This window comes from Lactuca saligna, chromosome 2 (genome assembly GCF_052625555.1).
Source record: "Lactuca saligna cultivar CGN05327 chromosome 2, ASM5262555v1, whole genome shotgun sequence".
NCBI lineage: Eukaryota > Viridiplantae > Streptophyta > Magnoliopsida > Asterales > Asteraceae > Lactuca > Lactuca saligna.
The window spans coordinates 174,207,457-174,227,177 of record NC_136418.1 but is presented as its reverse complement, the minus strand read 5'-3'; the positions used below and the strand labels follow the sequence as shown (position 1 = coordinate 174,227,177).

Sequence of the window (19,721 nt, the reverse complement as noted above, 5' to 3'; positions counted from 1 at the left end):
TTTTTAGTAACCGGATTTTTCAATTGATTAAAAACGTAGAACATAATGTAGCTAAACATTTTATTATGAAATTATAATTTTTAGATGATAAAAAGGAGGTGCTTTCACATATAATTTATTTATTATTATTTTATCAGCAAAAGGAATAATGATTTTTGAAAAGAAATGATTTTTTAATATGGAATGTAGAATTTTTATATTGAAGCCATTCATACCACGCATATCTCTATATATCTCTATTCTCTCACGTTCTCGATTTTCTAAACAACTTCTTAATTTATTTACATAATATTTTTGTAATTTATTTTTATAATCCCACACAAAATTGCAACCACTTGGAGCCAAATAATTATTCAACTTTAATGATATTTTACTTATATATGTATCTATATATTTTTAAACGCTGGATATGCTTTTTAACTAAAAAGCTAACATTTTGATGTACTTGCATTTAATAATCATTGACATTAATAGCTGAATAAACAATTTAGCCAAAATTATTGATTTGTTTCCATCATTAAAATTCATCTATCATGTTACCAAGTTGTTCTGGAATTTTATTAACCTAAAACGTTGTCAAAATCAGATATACTATAACTAAGTAAACAATTTAATAAATATCGTATTAGATTAGATACACGAAACCATTAAAGTATCAATCAAGCTCCTCTTGTGTTTTTTTAGTTGTACAAGTGGCAATTGTAATCCCGAATATTTAACTTAAGTGTGACTTGTAGTTTTGTAGGCATTCGATTCTATATGTCGAAAGTAAATGTGCAATATAATTAAGTATTATGTCTTAATAGAAAATCATTTTGTTTGCGATTTATAAATAGAAGTAAACATTTTCAATGTATATGATTTTCTATAGCAGGAAAGCCCAAACTAGAAACCAAAAAATTAGGGTTTTTAGTCGTTCATAGCTAAAAATATAGAATCGAAGTATAAGTTTCAAGTTGTAATGTGTAATTTAACTGATAAAAATACCAAAAAATTGTTCCCCAATGAGATCTTTGAAGTTATTCTCCTCCAAATCATCCAACTTGCGTCCAAATTCGAGAGATAACAAAGATGACATAAATGGTATTTAAATCTCATAAAAGTGTTAGTTGTCTCGACTCAACCACGTCAATTCAAAAGCAAAGAGTAACTTGATCTCGGTTTAGGAACTCTCAAGAATGACTTATTGTACTTTTGGTTATGAAATTTTTTTCAATTTTCTATAAATATTTTCAAATGAAAATGAAAATTTTGAAAACACCTATGGTTGATTTATTTAAAAAAAATCCAAGAGAAGAAAATTTTTCTTTCTTACAAATTATATGTGAATTAGAAAAATGTTTTTTATGGTTTTTCAAAGTTTTTTAAAATTTTAAAATGGAAAATAAAAACTTTCAACCAACGAGTTATCTAAAAATTTCATTGAAAAATAAAAATAAAAATTCAACTTATTTTCTAAAAACGATTTTGAAATCAGTTTTATAAAACCAGATGTAACCTGAAATTTTCAAAATTTTCAAAATTTATGGTTCTTGTACTAATCTTCCTAAAATTTGAACCACAACCTTTTAGCATCATCGAAATCACAATCCTACCTTCAAAGACCCTGCAAATCATCCAAAAAATATACAAATAACAAGATTGTACTAATCCATATATAAAGTCCCGAAAATGTCAACCTACTTAACCCATGACTTGACTAACCAACTTAAGCTATGACTTGCCTAACTTTTGTGGTACAAATTTCATAGTTTTGTTATCGTATTTCATATAGGTTTGCAAATGCAAATATTCATATTACAGAAGTTGATTAATTTGTGTCATACCTGGATCTTACACATATGTGTGATATTGCTATAGGGAAGCTAATTTGAATCCTACACCTAACACCAAATTTAACCTTACAGCAACCAAATTGCTTCTCAATATAAATAACTATGTAATACGCCATATAGTTTTGATTGTAGGTTTATTGTCTCATTAATAATGAATTAGTTTCGAGTTTTGTTGATGTTTTGTTTATGTTACTTTATCCTACATATTGACATGCTGTGAAACATCCGAACAATACATAAATTGCATAGACTTTCCCAAACTATTACATCAAAACATGATGTAAAAAAGGTCATAAGAGAACTATAGACCAATCTTGTTATTGTTTGCTGACTTGGAAAACTACATTAAGTTCATTGCATCTGATTTTTTTGTCATGTAACAGATTCACTAAAAATAATCACAAGCATTATAACGGGTTAATGTCAATCTAGAACATGACTATATGTATGGTATCTTATTTTCTTTATTCCATTTAATTAAACTTTCATCTACCCTACCAAATAGCGATTTAGACTTGTCTATAGAAAGGTTATCAAGTAGCTCATTGGACCCAAATTCATTGGAAATGTAACCATATGGGTGATTCAGCTCACCTCCCTCAACTTGTATCATCAATTGTATCTTTCACATCCACATCACCTCAATTTTATTTTAACCCAAAAAACAGATTTCCAATAACATTACATTTCCTCAACCACAAAACTAGTCTCAACTAAAAGCTCAAGATGGAATGAAATTGATAAGATCAAAGGAGAGAAGGTAACAAGGAAATAAACATAACAAAATAACTCCAACCACAAAAGTATGATCCATTACCAAAAATTGAATCCAGAATTAAAAGCAAACAAAAATAAATTTAGTTCACCTATTCAAGACAATAAAACTAACAATAGAGTTGAAACGACGATTCCCCTTTTGACTTTAAAACAACTTACTTAGATGATTCCAATCTTGTTTGCAACATCCAAGGCATCATAATCTGGAGTTAACCGAACATATGCCTTCTTTGTTCCATCAGGTCTGTGTTTCATTAAAAATACACAAAAACAAGCATTTAAAAACTTGTTTCATTTAAAAAAAAAACACAAGACGAAAAAAGATACCTGATCAAGGTGTTGACTTTCTTGGTCTGGATGTCATACATCTTCTTGACTGCATCTTTGATTTTCTTCTTGTCAGCACGGATGTCAACAATGAAGACAAGGGTATTATTGTCTTCAATTTTCTTCATTGCAGATTCTGTGGTCAAAGGGTATTTCAAGATCTGGTAGTGGTCTAATTTGTTTCTTGGTGGAGCACTGATGCGAGGGTACTTGGGATTTCTGTCTGTCTTTAGTGTCCTTGGGCGGTGAAAGGTAACCTTGGTTCTGATCTTCTTGGCTTTCTTTTTGAATGTTGAGCCAGTCTTTACAGCTTTGGCTGTCTTCAAAGCTTGTGACTTTGCATCACCTTTCTTTGTTGCATCACCTGTAAATAAGAGACAGTATGTGTAATGGTTAGAATTAGTACAAGGATAACTGCTTCTATGATTATATAAAACTAATGTGGAGGTGATATCTAATTTGCAAACTTATACAATATGGATTTTACCATTTCATGTAATGATAAGTTCGAAATCAAACAAAAACAGATACTGATTTTTGAATATGAAGTAACCAGCTTAGACCTATATCTAAAACAAGGGCAAAATATCAATGCCAATATTGCTATAAATCTATGCTTGTTTCCAAAAATCTACAGGTCTTGTGGCTTAACAATGCCATATTAACAGCAAAGAAAGCCTTGACGGAAAATTTGTTAGCTAGAGGTGAATCTATTAATGTTGATATAGCTAATAAGCGTTAACTTCGATAAACCTTTTTCCGATTTTCATTACTCAGAAACTAAACTTATCTACCAAAACATAGAGTTTAATAAAAACAGCTAACACGAACCTTTAGGCGCCATTGCTAACAGAAGCTACTCCAATAAGCTATCAACTGAAAATCAGAAAAACGGATAGGTTAGGCCTAGAAAATTATGATGATAAGAAGCAAACAAAATAGAAGATAGATCTAGATGTCATTAACATTGAGACTCCGGATGTAATTTACAACCCTAGAAACCAAATCGAAACGAGAAACAGAAAGAGCAGACGCATACCCTGCAAAACGGTGACGAACAGAGTTACGCGCGGCAGCAACTAGGGTTTTGGTTTATGATGAAACGAGATTTATAGTAAACGAAAAAGATGTCATATAAATGGGCCAGACCCTTTCCATATGTCTCCTTTCATATAGCTCTAAGCCCAACTATCTATCCAATAAAACCATCCTATTTTTTTTCTCTTTTTTATGGTTTTTTAGCTTGTTTTTTTTCTTTTTTTTTAAATGTATTATAATATAATAAAAACTAGTCACCTTTAATATAACATATACAAATGCTTTTAAACAATGACATAGTCAAGATATATATGAAAAAAAAGGGAGAAAAAGGATAATTATGATTAAAATCTGAGATGTCATATTATTGGATGATAATTTTTCCATATCATAAACTAATCATAGATTTTGAAAAATGGTATGTATGGTTTTTTATTTTACTTTTAAATTTTAAGAAAGTCTTTTTCAACTATTTAACCGAAGGAAATCTATTCATTTACAGTCAAACTTTTATGTGATGTGGAGGGGGGTTAATTTGCAAAAGTAACAATTATTGTGCAAAACAACTACCAAGTGAAATGATTTTAGATATAATTTGACAAATGTTTGACAAAAAACATTTTGCACAATTGGTACTTATTGAATGATAATTGCTAAAAAAATGTTCAATTATTGATATTATAACATGGATTTGTCAGCTTAGTACAATTGTTATACATTAGCAATTGTTATACATTAGCATTTGCGGTAAAGATTTGGGATTGTGAAATGAGTATCACTTAAATTATGTTCAATTAATCTATTTCACAGAGTAAAGGTCATGAGAAAAACATAGTGTACATGCGCGGAGCATGGGACAACTATTGTTTTTTAATTCAAGTATAAAGTTGATAGTTTGAAACAGTATGCAATGAATGATGGGTAATCAATATGGTGATAAATAAAAGATGTTTTATTTATATTCATAAGTTCTGAGACCATATTGGATTCGATTATTCTCTTGTTTCACTTTGCATGTTTTGACTTCCAGAATAACTAAGTCACTCTTCATGAATGACTAAGGTATTTAAATCATCACAGTCGGTCATATGTTAGAAGTATATATGAATCAAGACTGTTATGGGTTGGCTTGTAAAGGTCTAAGATGCTGGACAAAGTGGTGTTACAACACTCATGAGTGCTCATAAGTTTTGAGTATTGGATTCAACCAATGCTCACTGGTATCACCTCATGGAATTTATCTCGAGTGATCGTGAGACCGTAATATCATATAAGTCTTCAAACCTAGAGATATGACTTGTTGCCTATGAGTTGGTTATACATTGATCGTACGAAAACGCATTGGTAACTCGATGTTATAAAATGTACCTTTGTGCATAATTCAACAAGTAGAAGAACAAGTATATGAGTCGAAGTTTATCTGTTCCTTCTTGGATTAGAAGCGATATATGGTCCCCTCGATGATTTTGTGTTGACCCATGTACCGGGCCCGATCAGAACTAAGTTGATCTGTTCACTTAAGTTCTATGTCAAAAAAATCGGAAATCGAGAAATAAACTACTGGACAATAAGTAAGACATTATTCCATGTATTTGTCCGACTGATATCTAAAACAGAGGATTATATGATCACTTATCTTAAATGGAATATCATCGTCATCTGAGTTCTGCGAGACCTTGAAAGAGCTATGATTGCTGATCAGTTCCTGAAGTTATTCTTGCAAATATAGTTATTAGACTTATCCAAGTGGGAGACTGTTGGATTAAGTGTTTAAGTTCATAACTATTTTGGGATATACTTGACCCGATCAGCATGGTCCATTTGGGTTGCATGGCATCATGCATTTGGATAGACTAAAATGAGAGAAATAACACTTGTGATTTATTAATATATTATAAGTTCTAATATTTTAATAGGATTATTTAATTAGTATTGATCAAGAATTAATTTGGAATTAATTAAGTGATCAAAAGAAAACTAATTAAATATATGGGTTGATTGTGTAAATCATCCATACTTGTATAGTGGGCTTATGCTCCATGGATTATGAAGTTGGGCTAAAATGCATAGGATGCTCCATGGTGTCTTTGAACCCATGGATCACGGAAAATGAAGAGCCATGTCAAATTAGGGTTTACATGGTGTAACCCATGGCAGGCAGTTAAGACCACGTGGGGGTTCCAGTGGCACTAGGTGTAAGACCCTGGAGGGTTTCCATGGATTCCTTATATGTTGTATGGATGACTTACGTGATATGTGGAGGTTATAGCTAATATGTTATGTGTTATGTGATTGTGTGTGGGTATGCTATGGGGACTCACTAAGCATTACCTTACAGTTTGTGGATTTGTTTCAGGTACTTCTGAGCCCAAGGGCGAGTGCAAGGCTTGATGTCGAGACGTGCACTCTCTCATAAATTTTTATGGGACACTGATGTTTTGAAATAAAATTGTAATTAATATGATCTTTGAAAACAATTGTATTTGGATTTCATGATTTATGAAATGTGTTTTGGCTAATCAAAAATGAAAATTTTCTTTTAAAAAATTAGGTCGTTAATCGATGCTTTCAGTCGCAAGGTGGCAAGTTCCCCGATTGGGAACGTTTGTTTGAGGATGACGTTGATCTCACCACTGTTGGATATGATCAAGGAGGCCCAAGTCGAGGGTGTGAAGAAGGAGAATTGGAAGATAGAGTGGATTCGGGGGCAGTATCCTTTATTTGTTAAGGATAGTTGTGGCCTTCTAACAGAGTGTGGTCGGGTATGGGTACCAGTGACTGGAGGAGTGAGGAAGAAAATATTGGAGGAGGCCCACAAGTCCAAGTTCTCTATACGTCCAGGGGCTACAAAAATGTATAGAGATTTGAGATTGAGTTACTGGTGGCCTTGCATGAAGTGGGAGATCGCCTGGTTTGTGGAGCGGTGATTGACCTGCAGGAAGGTCAAGGCTAAACATCAACGACCTCATGGCAAGGTTCAGCCGCTACCCATTCCCATGTGGAAGTGGAAAAAGATCACAATGGACTTCATTACGAGGTTACCGAGGACGGAGAGGGGTGTGGAAGCCATATGGGTGATCGTAGACAGATTGACGAAGAGTGCCCACTTTATTCTGATCTTTGAGAGTATATCCGCTAAGAAGTTGGCGGATATTTATATGTGAGAAGTGGTGGCTAGACACAGGGTGCCAGTGTCGGTAGTCTTTGGCAGGGATGTTCGGTTTACATCTAGGTTTTGTAAGAAGTTCCACGAGGAACTGGGTACTCAACTGCATTTTAGTACGACATACCACCCCCTAACAGATGGCCAAAGTGAGAGAACGATCTAGAGATTCGAGGATACATTGCGGGCATGTGTGTTGGATTTTGGAGGCTATCAACTGAAAATCAGAGAAACAGATATGTTAGGCCTAGGAAAACATGATGATGAAAAGCAAACAAAATAGAAGACAAATTTGGATGTCATTAACATTGAGACCCCGGATTTAATTTAGAACCCTAGAAACCAAATCGAAACAAGAAACAGAAAGAGCAAACGCATACCCTGTAAAAACGGTGACAAACAGAGTTATGTGCGGTAAAAACTAGGGTTTTGGTTTATCATGAGATGAGATTTATAGTAAACGAAAAAGATATCATATAAATGGGTCAGACCCATTCCGTATGTCTCCTTTCATCTAGCTCTAAGCCCAACTATCTAGCCCAATAAACCCTTGCTATTTTTTCTCTTTTTTTATGGGTTTTTAGCTTGTTCTTTTTATTTTCTTTTTTTAAATATATTATAATATAATAAAAACTAGTTACCTCTAATATAATAGATACAAATGCTTTTAACCAATGACATAATCAAAATATATATGAAAAAGAGGGGAAAAAAGGATCATTATGATTAAAATCTGAGATATAATATTATTGGATGATAATTTTTCCAGTATCACGAACTAATCACAAATTTTGCAAAACGGTTTGTATGATTTTTTATTTTACTTTTAAATTTTAAAAAGGTACTTTTCAACTATTTAAGTGATGGAAATCTATTCATTTACGACCAAACTTTTATGTGGTGTGGAAGGGGGTTAATTTGCGAAAGTACCAATTATTGTGCAAAACAACTACCAAGTGAAATGATTTTAGATATAATTTGACAAAGGTTTGACAAAAATCATTTTGCACGATTGGTGCTTAATGAATGATAATTGCTTAAAAACCGTTCAATTGTTGATATTATAATATGGATTTGTCATTTTAGTAATCTCCTCCACCCCCAATAAAAAAGTTATACATTAGCAATTATGTACCTAGGACAATCTTTACACCAAATTTACTTGGTAACTTTTTTGCTAAACATTGAACGAGTTGAAAATGACATTAACTAAATAGCACATATTAACTGCATAACAAATAACTGTCATACTAAACCCAAACACATGGTAAAATTAAACCACAAACTCTTATAATACCTAAATAAAAAATAAAATCTTTCCCCACTAACAAAGAACAAAATCAAGACTTTGTATATGAACCATACTCTTTTCTAAAAATGACTTCTGTAAATATATATTTATTAAATAAACACAATCTTAGCACGTCCCTCCTCTATTTCTTCTAGAAGAGACCACAATTCAACCATCAGCATCAACCATTGGTGTGGGTCCCCTCCCTGGTTCATCAACACTCAAATGGTCAACTCCATCTTCCATATCCATTGGCACATCCCCTGAACTTGAGGATGAATCAGATTCCTCATCATTATCATCATCATCATCACCAGTCACAACCTAACATATTACAAGAGCAAATGAGAGATATTACAAAAAACATATTTAAATAATCAAATAACTAATGAAATATCTTGAAAAAAGGGAAGAGTAATGATAAAATGAACAAATGAGTACCTGCATGCGATGATTAGCAGCTTGAGAAGCAGATTGCCTTAGTCTTTCAATTGAGGCAAAATTACCTTCCAAACATTCTTCATGTATGATCATTAGATTCTCTGATATCTAATTACAAAAAAAAAAAAAGAAATATGATAAGGGAAAATACCTAAATGACTGTTAAAGAGGTCTGAAAAATATTGTTAAAAGGATGTTCATTCTTGCCTACTTTTTTTTTCTCAACCATTAAAGTATAACATCAATGAAAAAGAAATGGGAAAAAAAAAAAAAGATTACCTCCTCAATGCTACCATCCTCGATCTCTGTATTAAGAGAGAGCATAAAATCATCAAGTAAATTCTCCAAATCATCTACATATAATGCCTCTGAAAAACATACCAAAGAAAGTATGCTTAAAAAAGTAGGAAAATCATAATCATAATCACTTTAAACACACATTCAAAATTGACTTTGTATTTGATAAATCTTAATCAAGGAAATAGAAACCAATTAATCCTCAAGAAATTACCAAATGTGATATACCAATTACATACATCAGAGCAGAAGTAAATTTTGAAGCAAAACAGAAATGTAGTAGATACCAGCAGGTCTGATTAGCCAGTGATAGATATCAAGAGCAAGTTGTTGGGCTTTCTGTCGAGTTTCACATCCACCCCATTCATTTTGAATAGCCATATGAAGTGCACTCCATCGACCAAGAAGCAGATCGATACCTTCTCTAAGTTCATTAACAGCCTCAACTGTGAGATGAACAGGCACCACCATTGCAAATTCCCCTACAAAAGCCCAACCACCGTTATGCTCCCGACATTTTCAAGTAAACTTCGTATTCGAATTAAAAGAAAACGAATGAATTATAGCACGAAATAGCTTGAACTACCATAAAACAATATATTCCTCGAGAAATATATGCAATGTTTTGAAATTTTAGCTAGAATATACGAACAGATTCGACAAAACAAATGATGATTTACCGATCACTAGCAAGCGGATTTTAAGGTCTTCACTAGAGGAATAATCCAAGAAGAAGATGGCACCGACGGCTGCTATGGCGTTTGTAGTGAAAGGGGGTTTTCAAGAATTATTTTCTAAAGGGAAATAAAAAGTAGGCGCAACCAAAGGCCAAAGGGCAAAAGAAAGAAGCGTCGAGCCCGTTGGCAGTTTAGCCCAATAGACTAAATTAGATGTTTGGTCACGGACGTTTTTTTAATATAACACACTTGGTCCAATGTTTCCAATTGTTATAGAAATGATTTTTATTTCAAACTAAATAAATAGGATTTACCCCTCCCACTAACACATGGTTATTTCTTATTACCAAGAACCCTCATGTGCCATGTATATCATGGTAGTTTCCTTTTTGCCACTTACATGCCATTTCCCTCTCGAAAATTGAAAACATAAATGTCCCCTACAACAACATTTGTCCAAATCTAAAAACTCATGCAAAACCAAAATCACATACAAACTTTCGTTTTTAACACAAATCCAAATTGAAATCTACAAAAGAAGAAAAGCATTATTACAATGTTCTTGAATCTTGACTAAAACCAAGAAATTGAATCTTCATGCTACCAAACCTAGAAATTGAAACTTGGTTAACATTATAAACCCAAACCATACATATAATTGTTTATATATAAACAAGCACATAATGGCCTATAATTAAACTGTATGCTTAACTGTCTATACAAAACAATGTTTAAAATAACATAAGTGAATCATACTCACAATTTTCTATAAATGAACCTTTAATACAAAAGCAATTCTTTTGAACCTCCTATTATGTATTACCAAAAATGGTTGTTGTACATTCATAAGTAATAAACATCAAAGCACAAATAACACTATTCATTACAACCAAACGACGAGTCTTAGTTTACCATTCCTAAGATAAACATCCTTTTCTGAAAATTACATTATCATATCTTACGAGAAAACATTAACAATTCATTACAACAACTATGATTATTTACCATTCATAAGAAACACTAAAACAAACAAAAAATAAGATGCACCTATGAAAATACATAAACCAAAAACTACCTCCTCCAAAAGCTCTCTTAGTTTATTAAGTGTCTTTTCATCACAACTTTTCAAATTTTGTAGCCTTACCACCTTCACAATGACTATCACACCTGACTATCCTTCATCATCAAATTGCACTTCTCAACGATAATGCACTTCTCCACTAGGAATATATAGGTGCTTCTTAGACGATGGCAACATATGTAAAAGATTAGTCTTTGATATATTTTCACCCCAGTTGTCATCGAACCAAGAAGTATAAACAAATTCCTAACATTATGTTACCATTGCTATCTCCTCCACCACCCACCTTGATTCAACCACTTTTTGCCAATTGTTTTTTTTCCGTTTATAAGCCATATTTCAAATTGTGGTCATGTCATATGTAAGAATCGAGCAATAAAACTTGATTACGTACAAACTAAGTGTACTCGCCCACTGAACCACCTATTTCCACCCCCAATAAATTGGGAATATTGATGTCACACCATCTACTAACAAACTTCCACAACTTAGAAGCAACTTTTCAAGTAATTAGTAAATGTGAAATATCTTCCATATCCGAGTTACAAACACCACACACACTGACGACACATCCATACCTCTTGCATCAAGATTGATTTGAGTAGGAAGACGATTCAAACGACATTGCCAAAAAACTATATTCACCATTATAGGAAGATATCTGTTCCAACTAGTCTCTATCATACCATTAGGAAGAGAATTATCTTCAATCAGTCTTCTAGTATCTGAAACACAAAACTCATCATGGTTACCTATATTCCAAACCCACCGATCACTAGATGTCAATATGATGAAGTCTTGGATCAAGTCTGGGAGTTGATGTCACACCCACCTAAACCAGATGGCGGAAACGTCTGAGGGTGGAACGAAAACACAATATCACAATAATTGTATACATTGAAACACAAGTACATAAACAACCATCACACCATATGATTATATCAATTATAGGACCTAAATGTTAATTTTAATCAAAATACATTACAAGATTTACAACGGGTGCCACTGGAACCCCCCACGTGGTCTTAGCCCACTACCATGGGAACCCCCACATTGTCTCAACTACCTACCATGGGAACCCCCACATGGTCTTTACTTACTGTCATGGGAACCCCCCATATGGTCTTCCTTAGCTGCCATGGGAACCCCCACATGGTCTTAGCTAACCACAAGAATGTCATACAAACTAAACATGCAAACATACTAGGATGCCATGGAAACCCTCCAAGGTCTTACATTGAGTGCCATGGGAACCCCCGCATTGTCTTAGTCCACTGCCATGAGACCCCGCATGGTATTCACATAAATACCTAACACATCGATAACACACATGCAATAAACATTCCAACTAAATAACATGGGTCGGACTTGGTGCCTTCAACCCATTGGTATGGTGAGGAGACTCACCTCACACTGCCGAAGTCCTGCGGATAAAACTCTAGTTGTTGGATAACAGACTCCCAAACTGTACATATCAAAACAACACCCAATTAACCATTTGGGTTTCAATGCATAACCATAAATCCACACTTGGGGTAAAAGGACCATTTTACCCCTAATCTAGCTTGGTTCAAAACCAAATCCCCAACTCACACTCTGAAGGCCCAAAAGCCAAATAATCAACCAAGGCCCAACATATGGCCCAATTTTCCAAATTGAGCCCAAAGCTCTACATGGTCTTACCTTAAGGCCCAACCATTAATTCTAGTCCAAACACTTGGCATTCCGATGGTCTAATATCTCATAGTCATCAAGGCACAAATATGGCCTAATTTTCCAAATTGGGCCTAAGCCTTTCCAATAGGCCTTATCCTAAAGCCCAAAAATTCCTTAGTCCATAAACTTGTTCCCAATTGGCCTATGAAGGCCCACAACAACTTAGTTTAAGAAATGGCCCAACCCGAGGCCCACAAACACGAAATCTAATCTGACTGAGTACGCAAGGCGTACTCAGCTGTACGCTGCACGTACTTACTTAACGACTTGGATGTTTCACGTAATGGCTTGTACGCCCAATGTATTTCCCTCTTAATCCGACTTTTTCCATTAAGCACTTAATGCTTAAACCCTAAGTCCAAACCACAGATCTGACTCCCAAATAATGTCTAAACCCATAAAGTCATTGACTTGGTGACTTTGCATGCCCCAAAAAGACCAAATAGAATTCTACTTTCATGGAAATGGCTCAAACTCCAACATAGATGGTCTTAAACTCTAAAGGTGATAACTTTATGGACCTTGAACCTCAGAAACACTAAAAGGGGCAACTCAAAGCTCCTGGAATGAAATCAAGACCACTAGATCTCATACTTAGGACCAAAATGAACCAAAACCCATAAATGATAGATCTAAGACATTAATGATCAATTTCAAAGCTTTATACCTTCATCAAGCTGAAAATGAGTCACAAAAGCCAGATCCATAAGCTTCTCCTTGATCCTCATATTTGCATCAAACTCCAACTTCTTGAAAATGGATCATACACACCAACAATGGATAAGCTTAGAATGCCACCATGAATGATTAAGGACGATTTCTAGGGTTTTAGAGGGTGGGGGCTGCTTAAAATGAAAAAGGAGGCTTAACATTATGCTTATATAGGGTACAACCCTAAGATTATGGTTTTCAATATGACCCTCGTAAGCCTCACGTACGAGGCCGTGCACCCCGACCCAACCTCGCATATATGTTACGCGTTCCTCCCATCTACACCCCGCGTAGTTCCTTCTCTTCGGTTCGCCCTGTGTACCACCTTGGTACGCCATGCGTACTAGGGCTTTTCCCAAAACCTTAATTCTCTCGAAGACCCTAACTCACTCGATACAACTCTGATTCCAACCATTCATATATCCATAGAAAAGTATCGAGACACTCAACACTATTATCAATTCCTGCCTGCCATAAAATATTCCGAACTAAAATCCACTTCCCATAAAAACTCGAGCTGACAAATTACCAAAATACCCTTTTTCCATAAAAACTAAAACTGAATACTCTAGAAACCAAGATACATTATTCAACTCCAACTGGGTCCAAAACTCAAACCCTCGAGGTTCCGAAGCCTGATAATACCCAACCCTTTAATCACTAATTCAAAATGGGAACAATTCGAAACAGGATGCTACAATGTGCCTACTTGATCCTGATTATTTCTATGTCGACATACGATGTTTGGTTTGGGTTGAGGCGGTCATGCTTTGTGCGGTAGGACAAGATACCCGGTACAAGCCGGCTGTAAGCCGTAAGCACGGAGGCTCGGGAGGAGCGGTATGGTTGAGGCAATAGGGCAACAAATTCTGGTTATTCTAGCCTGATGGTTGATTAGACCTTTTGTATATTGGCATTTCAACCTGGGGTATTCCATCCCGAGGATGACTAGACCCGGTGGTTGACTGGGCCTGAGGTATTCAAACCCGATACTTGACTGGACCCGACATGTTTGATTGTATATGTGATCTGTTTATATGGTGATATTTTTGGGGAAACTCACTAAACTTTATTCTTACCCAGTTTTGTTGTTTCAGGGATCATCAGTGATTACGGGAAGACAAAGGCGAGACTATACACACTCATCAGCAACTTTAAAGATTCCGCATTTCCTATAATACTCTGGCATTAATACATGTAATTTTGAATAAATGGTTTTTTTTAAATATAGGATTAATAAATTGTGATTTTTACCATAATAATAAAAATTGTTGTGAAAATGGGACGTTACATTTTGAGTTGAGAGGGTTGTATGAACAAGTGATGAAGATTGAAATGAAGAACTTTGAAGAGTGATGGTGGTGGTGCAAATTCTTGGCCAAGAACAAAAAAATGAAGGGAAAGTGAAAGAGTTTTGGATTGTGTAATCTTGAATGGTGAAGAGAATAAGTGGAGATAGAGGGATATTTATAGGGCAAAAATCTCCTAGGATGGTGAGTGGCTTGCATGGGGAAGGGGCATGGTAAACCATTTCCATTTGTTTATTCAAGTTAAGGCTTTTTATTATAAAAATCAAGGTTTGACTTCTTGATTATTTTAATATAAGGAGATCATGATGATGCTGGGAAGATATGAAATCGTTGGGAGAGAGGGGGCAATATTTGTCTCTTATTAGTCTTATAAAAACTAGACTTTTTTAAAAAGTTTGGTATCCTCTCTAATAAATGAAAATTATTTTGCCACATGTCATTCTCTCATACATTATAGCACATGTCATTTTATCATAATTTTGAGATATTTATTTTCCACTTGTAATTTATTTCATTTTTCATTTTTCAGTATATCATTAATTTAGTTTCTATAAATTAAACATATCATAATGACTATACTAATCTCAAATTTCAAATTTCAAATTTCAAACTTCAATTTTAATTTTATGTAAATTTACAGTTTAAACATTTGTATTTAACATTTTGTTATAAATAAAAACACGGCTCTGACAACTAAACATATATTTTTAATTTATTTTTTTACATGTTTTTTTTTCTCATAATTTTTACTTATTTCAAATTTCAAATTTAAATAAACTTCTTATTTAATTATTCGTATTTAACATTTTGTTTTAATCACCCCGTATAACATACGGGTCTTACATCTAGTTTTTATAAAAGTGTTGTGTAAATTGAGTAAATTGTAAGGTATAATAACCACTAAAAATCATGTTATTTAATATTATTACTAATAATATTAAAACCTTATAATTTAACTGTTTTCTCAATCAGTTGTATAAAATATGAGCGTTAAAACGCGATAACTTTCGCTTTCTCGATGTATGATCTTTTATCCAGAAAAAAATTAGCGGAGTATAAAACTAAATACTAGGTCGTATTATGTTCCATACATTTACAGATTTGTGAACATGTATACATTGTGTTATGAGTATTATTTATACCAAAATAATATTTATGTGATTTATCGAATTTATATGCTACTATAGGCTATTATTTAGAATTAAAGCATTTACTCAATAATTGAGTCAAAAATGCGTATGTAGTATTATAATCATCTCTAATAAATGAAGGTTTTTTTGCCACTTGTCATACTCTCATTCAATTTGCCAAATGTCATTTTATTGTTATTTTGAATTAATTTTTTTTCCAGATATCATTTTATGATTTTTTCTATTTTTTTTTTTTAAATTCCACAAGGTCATTTACCGTAATAATTACAATAAATGTAATAATAAATACATATCAATTTTATTAACGGAGTTATTTTCTTATTTCAAAAATTCCAAATTAAAGCTTCTTAGTTTATTGTGTTTATTTATTTAAATTTAATAGATAAAAAAATCACTTTTAATAATTCATTGATTTTTTTTTATCTTCTTATAAATCCAAAATTGTTAAATATTTAAACATTTATATTTAATTTTTTAATTAACTCATGTAATACATGAATCTTACACCTAGTATCAAATAATACACTAAGGAAGTTACGAAATTTACATTTCACTATTTTAACCTAATTTACGCTTCAATTGACTTTTATTGACCAAAATTGATAGATGTCATGTTGACTCAATTGAGAAAACAAAGTCCCTCCAAGAATGTGCTTACACCAAGACTAAGTACAAGTAAGCCAGTTCCACCTTTGATTAGTTCTACAATCTTTATCAATATCCAAAATGAATAATCGTAGGTATCTTACCATGAGAGATGAATTCCCAAGCAAAATATATTTCCAAAAATATGTGGAAGCCCCATCCCCCACCTTTCACTGAATAGCATCCCTAGTAATAGTACCAGAATCATGTAAATGATTAATGGTACTAAGAATACACGACCATACACTTGTTTTCATACCTGAATCAGCACTTCGCCCTAAACCACCATCTCTACCATGTACACCTTTCAACACCTTGCATTATAAGGCTTCATTATTTTTAAGGAACCGTCATTTCCATTTAAATAACAACGATTTATGAAAAACATCTAAGGATCCATGTCTAATCCTCCTTTCTCTTTACTTATCATGACACAATCCCATTTCACCCAATGTAATTCTCTAACATCTTCCTCTTGGCCCTAAAAAAATCGAGCCCTCAATTTCTTCAAATAATTATTCCCCCCTGGCATTCGAAACAACATATAATAAATCCCAAGCAACCCCAACGCCACTTTCAAAAGCAAAGATCTACCGCCAACTGAAAGCATTTTTACTTTCCAGGAATTATATTTCTTATGAAACTTATCAAGAATAGTTTTCCATCCTAATAATCTTAAATATCATCGCCCCCAGAGGAAGGCCAAGATTAAAAAAAAAAAAACAAAAACAAAAACAGAAGTTCGGTAGCCTTGCAACGTGTTAAACTCGCAAATTGCTCCACGAATGATTAACATTAACTCTATAAATATTAGATTTTTGTAAGTTAACCCGAAGTCCAGAAAGCATGTAAAACAATGCAGAATGCCAACTAAATTGACGATGTTCTCCCGCTTCCAATCCCCAAGAAATATCGCATCATGAGCATAAAACAAATGCGTTAAACGAAAGCCATCAACTCTAACAGGGAAACCCTTGTAAAGATCTAGATCAACTGCATCCTCTTTGGCGACATGAAGTCCTTCCATAGACAATAAAAAAGGAATGAGACAATTGGTCACCTTGTCTTTGACCACGTTTAATATGAAATTCTTTAGTAGGGCTATCATTCAACAAGATAGAAGAATGAACATTTCCAAGACAACCTTGAATCAGATCACACCAATTCTTAGAGAATCCCATGCAACTCTTGATATGAAATAAATAGTACCGAGAAAGCAAATCATAGGCTTTCTCAAAATCAATTTTAAAACTCAATGAGTTTCTTTTTTCTTGACTTACACCAATCCCTAATCTCATTGACCATTAATGACCATGAAGCAAAGGATTTGTCACTTTCGGAATCAAAGTAACAAAAAAAGAATTGCATCCGGAAGGGATATATTTGGAGTCAAAGAATTGTAAAACAAACGCAAGGATGTCAGGTTGAAGAATACCTCATAAACATTTTACAGAGAAGAAGGTAAAACCATTAGGAACTGACACATTGTCACTCCCACACGCCAATACAGCCTCCCGGACCACCATATTGTCAAAAATCAAATTTCGAAAATTGTATTTTTTTTTTCAAAAATCACGGTATATTTGGAAACGAGGAGAACACACCAAATGAAACTAGCTAGTTCCAGGTTTTTTAGAATTAGTATATTAAATAAACAAAAGAGCACAAAATAGTCTAGCCGTAATCTTGAGAGAATCGCATTAGATAAGTTGGAATCAAGAACACGATATATTAATTATATTGAAAGAAAAAAAATATTTCCAAAGATTTAAAACGCAAACATGCATACTCAAACACAAGTTTACTAATTTTTATTTAGGCAACACAGGTGCCACTATTCTTAAGCCAAGAACACACTCGTAAGGACGTTCTTGCACAGCATTGAGGCCTTCAGCAACAACAAACCCCAAAAAGTATAAACATTACATATTAGTGATTAGACATAGAGTAATTGGCTTTTTATTCAACGAACTTGAAATTTTTTTACCATCAATTTCTTATAAATTTATACAAGTCATATTTTTTATTTTAATATTAATTGGAGAAAAATTTATGCATTTATTTACCAAAATGATTATACATATTGGTAAAGTTTAAATTAAATTAAACACGAACGCATGTACTGAGTTTTTGCATTAACAAACCATTAGCCAATAAACAAATTAAGTATTGAATCCATAAAAGTAGTATATTAAATAAAGCCAAACAATATATGATATACCTTTTTCATTTCCAAAGAAACCACCTTTTCCTCAAGACCACCAACTTCCTTCACATTAAACTTGTTCAACATAGTAAGGCTAGATATGGTGGACATTGGCTTCACCTCCAGATCATCCATTACCATGTAAGTCACCACCCCCTTCACAAAACCACCAGTCTCCACAGTCCCCGTCACCGAATTACTACCTTTCACATAAGCCACCTCGGTGCTCATTTTACTATTGCAGCTAGGACACACAGCTGTAGGATTATCTGTCACACAGGTATTATGACTAGGACATTTGTAAAACTTCCGAGCCTTAGGAACGAAATCAATAGGTGGCAATAATAGAGCCTCATTGGCCCCATAGTTCACAATATTGGGATTCAAAACAGAATCTTTGCTTTGGTTTGGTTGCATATACATATCGCTCAAGTTCTCAATGCTGTCGTAGAGATTTCCAAGTGAACCCACCATCGAGTTCTTGCTGAGAAGCCTGATCACAGTACCAACAGGGAGAGAAAGGATGTAGAAGAGGAAATCCACGAATTCTTTGTTGGCTTCTGCAAATAAAACTTGCTTTGTTTTGGAGTTGATCAGAAGCTTCAAGCTTACTTTTGATGATGATGAATCGTCTGCCATTTTTGTTTCTTTCAAGGGGATTTGCCTGCTAATTATGTGAGCATGTACAGATTAAATCTTTGCTTATAAACTTGTTTGATGAGTTATTAGGAATACGAATAGCAATCGTTTGATGTCCAAATTTATTGATCGTATTTATGAGATCTTTAGGAATATGAAAAGTAATCGTTTGATGTCAAAACTCATCTAGGTGATACAAGGTTTTGATAATACGAGTCTTATATATATATATATATATATATATATATATATATATATATATATATATATATATATATATATATATATATAAATTTTTAAGGACCTACTTTAAACATTTAAGGCTATAGTGTTATACCTTACCCACAGAGTTTTTGAATATGAATATAAATTTTTCTATAGAAAAATTATTGAGCAATGTGGTTTTCGATTTTGGA

The 19,721-nt window shown here is 33.5% G+C and overlaps 3 protein-coding genes across 3 annotated transcripts; all 3 read right to left on the bottom strand.

Annotated features, from left to right (window-relative positions):
- Positions 1–2,621: 2,621 nt before the first annotated feature.
- Positions 2,622–4,069, bottom strand: RPL23AA (ribosomal protein L23AA). The gene is made up of 4 exons (XM_078981813.1): positions 3,979–4,069; positions 3,771–3,815; positions 2,940–3,303; positions 2,622–2,856 (listed from the first exon to the last, which is right to left on the bottom strand). Exons 2-4 carry the CDS (start codon positions 3,781–3,783, stop codon positions 2,772–2,774), a joined length of 462 nt encoding a protein of 153 aa, XP_078837939.1. The 5' UTR covers positions 3,784–3,815; positions 3,979–4,069; the 3' UTR covers positions 2,622–2,771.
- Positions 4,070–8,599: 4,530 nt separating this feature from the next.
- Positions 8,600–9,646, bottom strand: LOC145030400 (uncharacterized). Its single transcript, XM_078978775.1, has 4 exons — positions 9,457–9,646; positions 9,152–9,240; positions 8,873–8,980; positions 8,600–8,755 (listed from the first exon to the last, which is right to left on the bottom strand). Exons 1-4 carry the CDS (start codon positions 9,638–9,640, stop codon positions 8,600–8,602), a joined length of 537 nt encoding a protein of 178 aa, XP_078834901.1. The 5' UTR covers positions 9,641–9,646.
- Positions 9,647–10,202: 556 nt separating this feature from the next.
- LOC145030399 (uncharacterized) lies at positions 10,203–19,305 on the bottom strand. Its single transcript, XM_078978773.1, has 2 exons — positions 18,682–19,305; positions 10,203–10,286 (listed from the first exon to the last, which is right to left on the bottom strand). Exons 1-2 carry the CDS (start codon positions 19,303–19,305, stop codon positions 10,203–10,205), a joined length of 708 nt encoding a protein of 235 aa, XP_078834899.1.
- Positions 19,306–19,721: the final 416 nt, after the last annotated feature.

Bases quoted from the DNA above. Each gene is read 5' to 3' on its own strand.
- RPL23AA (XM_078981813.1), bottom strand. The intron at 2,857-2,939 runs GTATCTTTTTTC...AATGAAACACAG, and splicing joins AAAGTCAACACCTTGATCAG to ACCTGATGGAACAAAGAAGG.
- LOC145030399 (XM_078978773.1), bottom strand. From the start codon at position 19,305: ATGGCAGACGATTCATCATCATCAAAAGTAAGCTTGAAGCTTCTGATC. The intron at 10,287-18,681 runs GTATATCATATA...ATGTTGTTGTAG, and splicing joins TTTCTTTGGAAATGAAAAAG to GGGACATTTATGTTTTCAAT.
- LOC145030400 (XM_078978775.1), bottom strand. From the start codon at position 9,640: ATGGTGGTGCCTGTTCATCTCACAGTTGAGGCTGTTAATGAACTTAGA. The intron at 9,241-9,456 runs GTATCTACTACA...TATGTTTTTCAG, and splicing joins CTGGCTAATCAGACCTGCTG to AGGCATTATATGTAGATGAT. The intron at 8,981-9,151 runs GTAATCTTTTTT...TTTTGTAATTAG, and splicing joins AGGATGGTAGCATTGAGGAG to ATATCAGAGAATCTAATGAT.